At 39.4% G+C, this 12831-nt stretch overlaps 1 protein-coding gene across 3 annotated transcripts in view; it reads left to right on the forward strand.

Moving 5' to 3' along the window:
• The window catches only part of LOC127570330 (histone deacetylase 9-like), a 476207-nt gene that overhangs the window by 81121 nt on the left and 382255 nt on the right, over nucleotides 1–12831 (forward strand). For all 3 annotated transcript variants that reach the window (XM_052015776.1, XM_052015777.1, XM_052015778.1), the window contains exon 2: nucleotides 4367–4510. In XM_052015776.1, the coding sequence (XP_051871736.1) occupies nucleotides 4367–4510 (144 nt within the window). The remainder of the gene's footprint in view (nucleotides 1–4366; nucleotides 4511–12831) is intronic.

Here is a 12831-nt window from a genome sequence, read left to right on the forward strand (position 1 = left end):
ATTCCATCTTGGTAAGAGTCTTTGACCTCTGACCGCAAAATGCTTGATTTTTACAATTATTGTTTTGCCATGAGATGGTACAACAGCTTTTACAGCCGAAGCAAGCAATTTCAGTTCAGTTCTTTGCTGTATGGTATTGCCTTAAATATGTACAGTACCTGAAGCAGTATGGCATCTAATGCAGTGCACAAGATACAAACCTCAAGGGAAATAATGGCTGTGTGCCAATATTCCCACCCCATTCTAATAGCCACAATAAACCACTCCCACTGGAGCAATGGGAAACAACAACAGTAAACAACTTCCTCTGCACTGCAGTGGGGCTTGCAATAAACTTCTCCAAATGTACTGTTGTGGGAACCACTTCTATTGAAGTGCAGTAAAAATACAGAAAATTTCCAGTTCATCCTTGCAGTAAGAGTCACAGTAAACCATTTCTGATGGTTTGCAGTTAGAAACACAGATTTACAACATAGTGTGTCATGAGAACATAAGAAATAGGAGCAGGAGTAGGCTATCTGGCCTGTCGAGCCTGCTCCGCCATTCAATAAGATCATGGCTGATCTGGTCGTGGACTCAGATCCACCTACCTGCCTTTTCCCTATAATCCCTAATTCCCCAACTATGCAAAAATCTATCTAACTGTGTCTTAAATATATTTAATGAGGTAGCCTCTACTGCTTCCCTGGGCAGAGAATTCCACAGATTCACTACTCTCTGGGAAAAGCAGTTTCTCCTCATCTCCATCCTAAATCTATTCTCCCGAATCTTGAGGCTATTTCCCCTAGTTCTAGTCTCACCTATCAGTGGAAACAACCTTCCTGCTTCTATCTTATCTATCCCATTCATAATTTTATATGTTTCTATAAGATCCCCTCTGAATTCCAGCGAGTTGAGTCCCAGGCAACTCAATCTCTCCTCATAGGCCGACCCCCTCATCTCCGGAATCAACCTGGTGAACCTCCTCTGCACCACTTACAAAGCCAGTATATCCTTCCTCAAGTAAGGAGACCAGAACTGCACATAGTACTCCAGGTGCGGCCTCACCAGTACCCTGTACATTTGCAGCATAACCTCCCTGCTCTTAAATTCAATCCCTCTAGCAACGAAGGCCAACATTCCATTTGTTTTCTTGATAACCTGTTGCACCTACAAACCAACCTTTTGCGATTCATGCACGAGCACTCCCAAGTACCTCTAGCGACAGCATGCTGCAATCTTTCACTATTTAAATAACAATCTGATCTTCTATTTTTCTTCCAAAGTGGATGACCTCACATTTACCAACACTGTACTCCATCTACCAGACCCTTGCCCACTCACTTAACCTATCCATATTTCTCTGTAGACTCTCCGCATTCTATGCACAATTTGCTTTTCCACTCAATTTAGTGTCATTAGCAAACTTAGATCCGCTACACTCAGTCACTCTTCCAAATCATTAATGTGTATCATGAACAGTTGCGGGCCCAGCACTGACCCCTGCGGCACCTGCTCACCACTGATTGCCAACCAGAGAAATACCCATTTATCCCAACTCTCTGCCTTCTATTTGTTAACCAATCCTCTATCCATGCTAATACCTTACCCCCAACTCCATGCATCCTTATCTTATGGATAAGTCTTTTATCGAACACCTTCTGGAAATCCAAGGATACAACATCCACCTGTTCCCCTCTATCCACTGTGCTCAATATATCCTCAAAGAACTCCAGTAAGTTTGTCAAACAGGACCTGCCCTTCCTGAATCCATGCTGTGTCTGTCGGATAGAACCACTTCTATCCAGATGTCTCGCTGTTATTTCTTCCTTAATGATAGCTTCAAGCATTTTCCCAACTACAGATGTTAAGCTAACTGGCCTATAATTACCTGCCTTTTTTAAACAGTGGTGTGACATTGGCTGTCTTCCATTCCACTGGGACCTGCGCAGAGTCCAGAGAATTTTGGTAAATTATCTCAAATGTCTCTACTACAACTTCTGCCATTTCTTTCAGTACCCTGGGATGCATCCCATCAGGACCTGGGGACTTGTCTACCAGGGAATTACAGATTAAGGTCATAGACACAGGCTAAGGTTTAACTGACCTTTGGATTGCTGGCTAGCTGGAAAGCTCACATTGGCACCTTCCAGACATGTACCTGCACAGTGCATCATGGGAGTTCTTAACACACTTTGTCCCTGGACATACCACTGAGTCCAAGTACCATTCTATTATCATCTGAGATGAGGATCCAGATACTTTTGTATGCAGTCTCTTTGTGTTCATTTCAATGTGGTCCCCAAGTTTCTTCAACATTTTCTAAATTCTCTGATCATCAGAGACATTTAGAAATGTTGAAATCATCTTAGACATTATGAACTGTGAAGCCTCAAGATCACTGGGAGTCACATGGTTGCAAAAGATTAGTACAGTCCAGGGGGTAGTGCAGGGATTAACCACAAGGCTAGGCTGGGTCCAGTATTATCTGTAAATTAAAAGAACTGCAGATGCTGGAAGTTTGAAATAAAAATAGAAAATACTGGAAACACTTAGCATGTCAGGCAGCATCTGTGGAAAGAGAAACAGAGCTAAAGTTTCAGGTCCATAGCCCTTATCCACTGATGCTGTCTGACCTGCTGACTGTTTCCTGCATTTTCTATTTTTATTCCAGCACTATCTGGCCTAACTTTTCTATCATGTGAATAAAGATGACTGTGTATCTTCTGTCGACAGTTACATACAGTATATTTTTTATTGTTGAATGCTATTTGCTTGCATTGAGCTTGAAGTTGCTTGCATGAGGTACTGAGTATAATATTCAAGAGAACTATGTTAACAGACATAGTGGGAAGAGAATTCCTGCAGAAGCATGCTATTATCATGACTTTCCCTCAGGTACTAACAGGAATTAATGGATAATTACACACTGGCACCTTCCTTTTTCATTGATTTCAATTTTGTAAGAATAAGATTGCAAAAGGCAAATTGTAATTCCACAGCTGCATTCATTACCCAGGAATCTCCTATAGTACTCTACACAGACAGAATTTCTTTTAAGGTGTGGTTACTATTGCGAAAGATGTTATAAGAAAAATATGGTGACATTACTTGTAACCCATATCTGTCTTAACTGGCTAGTCTTGTATTCTAAAAGTATACCTCTTTGTTCTAGATTCCACCATGAGGGGAAAACATCCTCTCTGCATCCACTTCAGAATTTTGTATGTTTCAAAAGATCACCTCTTAGTCTTCCAAACTTAAATAAATATAGGCCCAGTCTACTCTATTGATTCTCATGAGACAACCTTTCTTTCCAGGTATTAATCTGGTGAACCTTCTCTAATGCAAGTATACTTCCTTAAATAAGATCAAAAATGTTTGCAGCACTCCAGGTATGGTCTGACCATTGCCCTGTACAGTTGTTGCAACTGTTCCAATCTTTGTCCTCAATCCTCCCTCCACCTCCCACAATAAAGGGCAGCATCCCATTTACCTTCCGAATTACATACCTTGCCTTCATGTTAACCGCTTGCATTTCATACTTCATACATTCAGCAGCATTCTGTAGTCTCTCACCATTTAACCAATAATCTGCTTTGCCATCCTTCCCACCAATATGGATAGCTTAACAGTTTCCTACATTTCCTCACATTATGCTCCACCTGCCCAATGCTTGTTCACTCACTTAACCTGTCTGTTTCCCTTTGCTGACACTCATATTTGCTTTCACACCTACTTTGCATCATTAGAAAATATGACCAAATTACACTTAATCCTTTCATCTAAGTCATTAAGGTATATTATAAATGGTTGAAGCCCCATCACTGATCCTAAGGCACCTTACTCAGTACAACTTGCCAACCTGGTATTTTTTATTATTAGTTAATCTTCTAATCATGCTGCTATATCCCCTCCAACTTGGTTGCTTCTTAATTTGAGTGGCAACCTCTTTTATGTAACACCTTATCAAATGCCTTTTGGAAATCCAAATGCAAATCATCGACAGGTTCCATTTTGTCCACCCTGTTAATCATTTCCTCAAAAAATTCTAATATTTCCAGTTCTAAACTTCTCCTTATAAAGTAGAATTAGATGTAAAAACAGTTTTACCTTTGTGACACAGAGTTAGTTAAATTACCAGTTTGTGCTCTCACCATGACCAGTTTTACTCTCAATGTTTCTGAATCTATTTCGGGTGTGGTAATGGAAATACTTTAAGTAGTTTCCACCATATTCAATTACAAATTAACATTAACTGCTCCAAGAAGAAACTTCTTTGCTATATTTTGGCTAAGGTTTTATGGTAGAATAGTCCAACTGTTTAAAATTAAGGTTAGAATTTTCCTGTTCTTGTGTTTAGTGGTTTTATTATTTTGCATTAAAGTCATTCTAGAGAGAAAACGAGCTGACTACAATGCAGAAGTGCCTATCAAGAAGCAGTTTGCTCATGCAAGAAGGTTCATCAACCTAAGCAGAGGCTTTGATCCATTTGCAACTACACTGCCTTGGTATCAACACTGGGGACATGGTGAGTGCACATTTAGTGGTGAGTAAAGAACAGTGAGATTATTGGCAATTACAATATTTTTACAACATTGAACATATAAAACTTAGTCAATGAGAAACTGAAATCATTAGAGTGTAACTAAAGCTCAAAAATGGTGACTGCAGTGCAACTGGACATTTTTGGACTGAATTGATGAGGATGTTAGTGCAATCACAGTGGACAACATGGTGACAATGCAAATATGGGGGAATGGGGGCTGGGGAGCATTTCATGACAGCAGTCAGTGTGCAAAGTAGATATGACACCAGAGTTGCTGTTCTGGAGTTTGGAGCTGACATCCTTATTCAATTTCTCATGTCTGGATATGCATTCAACAGCGGAGGTATCATTCACCATGGTTAATTAAATGAATCTTTAAACATCTACAGATATTTGTTTTTTTTTGTGAAGTTGCTATCATTTTATAAGTGTTGCTTTTTTCAGTTGCTTTAAGTTTCAGGGGTCTAGAGGGAGTGGCTTACCATGTGTTAATGGACATTTTGCTGACAAACACATGAGTGCATTAGTCATCATCTCTTTGGAATACTGTATAGCATGGTAGTGAGAAAGAAGCGAGAACATGTGGATTAGGATAAAAAGGTTAATCATAGAGGAGAAGCTCTTAGTGGAGAGCTGTGTACTGGATGTTATCAACTCAAGTGTTAAAAAAACAATTTTCCTACCAGAACATTAGCATGGAAGAAAAAATTGAATTCACTTAGGACAAAAATTTGAAATGTACCAACTATAAATGAACCGTGTGTAAATGGAAGAGTTCAAGTTAATGAGAATAAACATTTTCCAAATATTTTGTTCACTCATTTGCCTTTGCTTCAAGGCCTAACTGAGCATATGTGTTAGAAGCTGCAAGAAAACACCAAATACATACTTTTTGGTTATAAGTCATATAACTTCATAAAACGTTCTAACATGTTACCCTTGGTTTGTAATCCATCCAAGGTACAATAGCCAAGTTGACTTTGTAGCCTATACAACCAGAAACTAATTTATTTGGTTTTCTAGTACCTATCGACAGGTATCTTTAAAATATATTAACATTATAGTTATTTTCAAAGTGCTATTTCAAACTTGTGTAACCTTGAGATTAAATATTTTGTTTAGCCCTGGACGTAACTCAAAAGGGCAGTGAAAAACATAAGAACTTCCTTCTTATAGTAGCTGTCATGAAAATAAGGTATTGGTGGGAAAATAAATCATGTACCCTTTCCAACAATATTAATTATGTTTAAATGCTGTCCAAGACCTACTCTCACACTGTTATGAGAACTTGATTTAATTTACTAGAGATCATTCATACTATTTGTGGTTAGATTATGTGTTTGAGAACTATTTCTAATTGTAAATTGTATAGCATCCAAATTTAGCTAGAGTAAAATTTATAGAAATTATAAAAAAGTGAGTTGGTAAATATTCATATTTTCAGAGAATTCATCTGTAGTGAAGTGGTTGAATAGGAGGTATATTTGACATTGAAAATTGTATCTATGTTGTGTTGTAGTTTCAGCTGTGAAACACCTAACTGATAGGCTCTGACTTGTACTAGGTATGTAAAAGTGTTTTATAAGTGTAGTTTCTTGTCCATCAAAAACAAAGTGACAGCATCATAGTCCAAAACTTTATCTGAGGACTAAATATCTGAGAACTAACTGAACTGTGGTTCCTCTTCAGATCACTGTGGCTTGATTATTTATTTTGGTTTCCATTTTCTGTAGAGTAAAGGTCACATGCTTCATAAAATAATACACTTCTGTCCATTTTTAATCATTTATAATCATCATTCAAATAACTGTGGATACCGTTTGGACAGATGTCTTGTACTTCTGTGTTTAATTCTCCAAGGTTCTGCAAAGCTACACTCCAAACTTCTTTTTTCTGAATGATTTCTCTGTGGGTAGTTTTGCTCTTTTCTTGCATGAAAGGCACAAGTGTTTCTGGTTGTAAAGCATTATTATGCATCATTTCATTTTATAAATATCTTTTATTTGGATTTTGCGATAAAACCATCAGAGAAGATATCAGTCCTTCCAATAAATAAAGAGTAAATCAGGCAGCATCATCAAATTACTGCAGAAACAACTGAATGCGGAAATTAGGAATTTGCTGATCAATTTATCCTGCTTTTCCAGAAGCTTTACTGCAGGCATATCTCACGATAATGCTGCACTGAAAAATGTGTGAAATTGCTGTATTTGTTCTCTAGATGCCCATTAAGCTCACCAGGAAAAGTTAGGCCTTGTTCAATCTGATGCATGTAGATTTTACTTCATTTTACTTCTTTACTGCCAATTAAGCTGGCATTGAAAATGGTCTCATTTCTTCAGATTTAATTAGTATTGTAGATTTTAAAATATGTATTCCTGTTAGCTTATTTCTGTATTTTCCTCTCTAATGCTGTTATTATTATTTTCTCTCCCTTCATATGCTCATCTACTAAAAATCTATTGATTTATTTGACTGAACTCCAACAGCCTTTTGAAGGAAAAATATTTCTGATCTCAGTATTTCATATATGAAAGTATTTCCAGTCCTTCAGAGATAAAGGTCAAAATTTCAACAGCCTGTTTATTTACATTTTTTAATATGCTTGCTTTTAAGGAATTATATGCATATGTATTTAAAGAACATGAACCCTTCATGAATCTCAATCTTTACTATAAAATAAATATTTTCATTTAACTTTTTTGGATCAAAACTGGATTATTTTCCAACATTACATACCATCTATCAGAGTTTTATCCACACAATTGGTTATTCCTTTAACAATCTGTTGCCAGCTACTTATTCTGTCATGTTATTCTGTCTTCCAAATGATGTTGGCTCCCTCTACAATCCTGGGGAATGCATAAAATCTAAATTAGATGTTAGCGACTCAACAATGGGTAACAGCACAATGACAGATTTCTAAATTATTTTGGATTTGTATTCATGGTGGAAGACACCAGACATCTCAATAATAATAGACGATCAAGGAGCTTGTTAGAAAATATTAGGACAGATAAGGCCCCAGGGCCTGACGGAATATTCCCCAGGCTGCTTCGTGAGGTGAGGGAGGAGATTGCTGAACCATTGGTTAGTATCTTTGAGTCCTCATTGTCCACGGGGATGGTACCAGAGGATTGGAGGGTGGCGAATGTTGTCCCCTTATTCAAAAAAGGTAGTAGGGATAGTCCAGGGAATTACAGACCAGTGAGCCTTACGTCTGTGGTGGGTAAACTGTTAGAAAGGATTCTAAGAGATAGGATCTATGAGCATTTAGAGAATCATGGACTGATTAGGGACAGCAAGCATGGCTTTGTGAAGGGAAGATCTTGCCTCACAAGTCTGATAGGGTTCTTTGAGGAGGTGACCAGGAAGATTGATGAGGGTAGTGCAGTGGATGTGGTCCACATGGATTTTAGTAAGGCGTTTGATAAGGTTCCGCATGGTAGGCTTCTTCAGAAGGTCAGAGGCCAAGGGATCCAGGGAGGCTTGGCAGTGTGGGTTCAGATTTAGCTTGCCTGTAGAAAGCAGAGGGTTGTGGTGGAGGGAGTGCATTCAGATTGGAGGGCTGTGACTAGTCGTGCCCCACAGGGATCGGTTCTGAGACCTCTACTTTTTGTGATATTTATTAATGACTTAGATGAGGGGGTGGAAGGGTGGGTTAGCAAGTTTGCAGATGACACAAAGATCGGTGGTGTTGTGGATAGTGTGGAGGGCTGTCGAAGCTTACAGAGGGATATTGATAGGATGTAGAGCTGGGCTGAGAAGTGGCAGATGGAGTTCAATCCAGAGAAGTGTGAGGTGGTACACTTTAGAAGGACAAACTCCAAGGCAGAGTACAAGGTAAATGGCAGGATTCTGGGCAGTGTAGAGGAGCAGAGGGATCTGGGGGTTCATATCCACAGATCCCTGAAAGTTGCCTCACAGGTAGATAGGGTAACTAAGAAAGCTTATGGGATGTCAGCTTTCATAAATTGTGGGATTGAGTTTGAGCCGCGAAGTAATGATGCAGCTTTACAAAACTCTGGTCAGGCCACACTTAGAGTACTGTGTCCAGTTCTGGTCGTCTCATTATAGGAAGGATGTGGAGGCATTGGGAAGGGTGCAGAGGAGATTTACCAGGATGCTGCCTGGATTAGAGAGTATGGATTATGAGGAGAGACTAAAGGAGCTAGGGCTTTACTCATTGGAGAGAAGGAGGATGAGGGGAGACATGATAGAGGTATACAAAATATTAAGAGGAATAGATAGAGTGGACAGCCAGCGCCTCTTTCCCAGGGCACCAATACCCAAAACAAGAGGACATGGCTTTAAGGTAATGGGTGGGAAGTTCAAGGGAGATGTCAGAGGGAGGTTTTTCACCCAGAGAGTGGTGCAGGGAATGTGCTGCCTGGGGTGGTGGTGGAGGCTGATACTTTGGTCAAGTTCAAGAGATTGTTAGATAAGCATATGGAAGAATTTAAGATAGAGGGATATGTGGGAGGAAGGGGTTAGATAGTCTTAGGTGTGGTTTGAAGGTTGGCACAACATGGTGGGCCAAAGGGCCTGTATTGTGCTGTATTGTTCTATCGTTCATTTTGTCAGTTCCCAATAATAAGGGTCCATCCTTTTATCCTTCCTTCTACTTCCCAGCCTCCAAATACATGTATTTTAATTTTATGAATAAACTTTGCATTTATTCTGTAAACCACTTAAGAATTTTATATGTTTCAATCCAACAAATAACAATCTGCAAAAAAATTCAACCCACCTTAAATTCTTTGTCTAAGTAACTTAAGAAGGAAAGAAAGGTAATATGATAGACAAATTTTAAAAAAGTATTCAGTAAGATATTGCAAAATTAACTCATGGCTAATCTCAGAATGTCTTTGATAAGGGGAGAAATAGCAGGATGGAAATCAAGCGACAAAACAGGAAACACTTAGTATTGGTTAAAGGCAGTTACTCAGATGGACAAAGGTGGGAAGGAGATAACTGTTCACTCTTTAGATAAATAATTTGGAGTTGGGTGTTGGAAAAGGAATGTAAAAAAAATATGGCTGAGCCAATATTGAGGAATATAGTTAATGGAGAGGAAAACTGTGAGAAAAATACAGGAGGACAATATTATCATTATATTAACCTTCACCAGTGCTCTACATAGTTTTCATAATATGACCAGAATTGTTCACAGTACTCTGAGTGTGGTCTAAACATATTTAACATGATTTATCTACTTTTCATTTTATCCCTTCAGGCTATAAAAGGGTTTGTTAAGCTATATTTAGCAATAAATTTCCACTGCAGATGAGAAGTAAATATGTTACTGATAAATCTAAAAGAGAATTCAGAAGAAAGTTCCTTAACCAGAGAATGGTTAAAATGTGGAACCAGCTACCACAAGGTGTATAAGCAAAGATGCATTTAAGGGAACCTGGATAAACAAATGAGAATAGAAGACTATGTTGCTAAGATTTGATAAAGTAGGGTGAGAACAGGCTTGAGTGAAGCATACATAGTGGCTGGGATTGTCCAGTTGAATACGCTGTTTCTATGCTGTAGATATTGTGCAACATTCAATCAACATTTCTGTCATTTCCTTGTTCTTTGTGGTTTTGTCTGTATCTATTTTTAATGAGCCACATTTCTCTTAAGTTTACAAAAAGGCAAAATTGCCTTTTGTCTGCCAAAATTGACACCTCTTGCAAGTTTGTTTTTAAATTCCATTTTGCATATCATTATGTCCTTCATGTAAGTTGGTTACTTAATGCACACTTACTTATCCCCTGCATTTTCTTAGAATTATATGCACCTCTTCATTTGAAATTTCTTCTTACCTCACTTTTGTGACCAAGGCTTAATTGGAGCAGATTGAAATATGAGACCGACTGTTATCCTTTACTATTTTAGCACCTCTCTTTATTAGGTATAAAATCAGAGGTAGAATCACAAAAGCATGATTTTTTTTTTCATTTTTCAGAGTGTGGGTGTCACTGGCAAAGTCAGCATTTATAGAACCATACAGCACAAAACAGGCCCTTCGGCCCACCATGTTGTGCCATTATTGCCTATCTCGATTTGACCTGGGGAGGTGCTGGTGAACCACCTCTTTCAAATGCTGTCACCATTATGGTGTTGGATAGAGGGTTCCAGGATATAGATAAAATGATGATGAAGGAACGACGGCACAATTCCAAGTCATGATGATGTGTGACTTAAAGGGAATCTGCAGGTGGTGGTGTTCCCATGAACATTCTGCCCCTGACCTTCTTGTTAATTGAGGTTTTAGGTTTTGTGGGAGGTTCTTCTAGAGTAGTCTGGGTCAGTAACTGCAGAATATATTTTGTAGATGGTACACACTGCAACCATGGTGTAATGGAGGTGGAGGAAATGATTGCTTAGAGTGGTGGATTGGATACCAGGCTAATAGATTGCTTTTTGCTGGATGGTGTTGAGCTTCTTTGGAATTGTTGGAGCTGCATCTATCTAGGCCAGTCGATAGTATTCCATTACAGACCTTCTAAATGGAGGAAACACTTTGGGGTGAAAGGAGTTGAGTCATTCAATCGTAGGATATGCAGTGGAGACACAAGAGACTGCAGATGCTAAAATCTGGAGCAACCAACAAGGCACTGGAGTAACTCAGTAGGTCAGGCAGCATCTATGGACGGAAATAGACAGTCGACGTTTCGAGTCAAGACCCTTCATCTTGAACCCAGATGAAGGACTTCAGTCTAAATAAAGGGACTCAACACTGTCAATCCCTGACAATTTTCTGCCCTTGCACCTTATTGTCTACTTGCACTGCACTTTATCAGTAACTGTAACACAATATTTTGCCTTCTGTTATTGCTTTTCCCTTTGTACTACCTTGATATACTTATGTTTTGAAAGGACCTGTATGGATGGCATGCAAGACAATGTTTTTCACTGTATCTCAGTACATGGGACAATACTAAACCAATTACAAATTCCAAAAACGTATGGGTTAGGAAGTTGTGGGCATGCTATGTTGGCGCTGGAAGCGTGGCGACACTTGCGGGCTGCCCGCAGAACACTCTATGCAAAAGGTGCATTTCACTGTGTGTTTCGATGTACGTGTGACTAATAAGGATATCTTATCTTAAATGTTTCTTGCGACTTGAGACTACAAGCCTGAGTGTGGTCTTGATCTTTGTTGCATGCAGGCACAGGTTGCTTCATTTTCCAAGGAATTGCAAATAGAATTCAACACAGTGTATTCATTTGCCTCTTTTTTGAGGATTTCCTACACTTGTAGTTTCTGCAGGTCTGTGGGTGGAAGAAGTGCTTGAATAATCAATTGTTCTGGAATGTTGATCATATAAATTTTATTTTTTGAGAAGCATCTGTGGTGAAAACAGCTTTGTGGCCATTTTAAATGCAGTATTTTACAGCAAGTCACTTAATAAGAGGAAGCATTCGCACAAATGTTTATATTTCCCTTATGTTATGGGTGGACGCCATTTGACCCACTGAGTCTATGCTGGCTTTCAGAGCAATTCCACAAATCCCATTCCCCCACTTATTTCCCTATAATGCATTTTCTCACACATGCCCAGATAAGTGTGAAGTGGTTCATTTTGGTAGGTCAAATATGTTGGCGGAATATAGTATTAATGGTAGGACTCTTGGCAGTGTGGAGGATCAGAGGGATCTTGGGGTCTGAGTCCACAGGACGCTCAAAGCTGCTGCGCGGGTTGACTCTGTGGTTAAGAAGGCATATGGTGTATTGTCCTTCATCAATCGGGGAATTGAATTTAGGAGCCGTGAGGTATTGTTGCAGCTATATAGGTCCGTGGTCAGACCCCACTTGGAGTATTGTGCTCAGTTCTGGTCGCCTCACTACAGGAAAGATGTGGAAGCCATAGAGAGGCTGCAGAGGAGATTTACAAGGATGCTGCCTGGAATGCGGAGCATGCCTTATGAAAGCAGGTTGAGGGAACTCGGCCTTTTCTCCTTGGAGAGACGGAGGATGAGGGGGGACCTAATTGAGTTGTATAAGATGATGAGCAGTATTGATAGGGTAGATAGTCAGAGGCTTTTCCCCAGGACTGAATTGGTGGCCACAAGAGGACATAGGTTTAAGGTGCTGGGGAGTAGATATAGAGGAGATGTCAGGGGTAAGTTTTTTACTCAGAGAGTGGTGAGTGCGTGGAATGGGCTGCCGGAAACGGTGGTGGAGGCTGATACGATAGGGTCTTTCAACAGACTGTTAGATAGGTACATAGAGCTGGGTAAAATAGAGGGCTATGGGTAAGCCTTGTAATTTCTAGGGTAGGGACATGTTCGGCACAGCTTTGTGG

This window comes from Pristis pectinata, chromosome 5, assembly GCF_009764475.1.
Source record: "Pristis pectinata isolate sPriPec2 chromosome 5, sPriPec2.1.pri, whole genome shotgun sequence".
Taxonomy (NCBI): Eukaryota; Metazoa; Chordata; class Chondrichthyes; order Rhinopristiformes; family Pristidae; genus Pristis; species Pristis pectinata.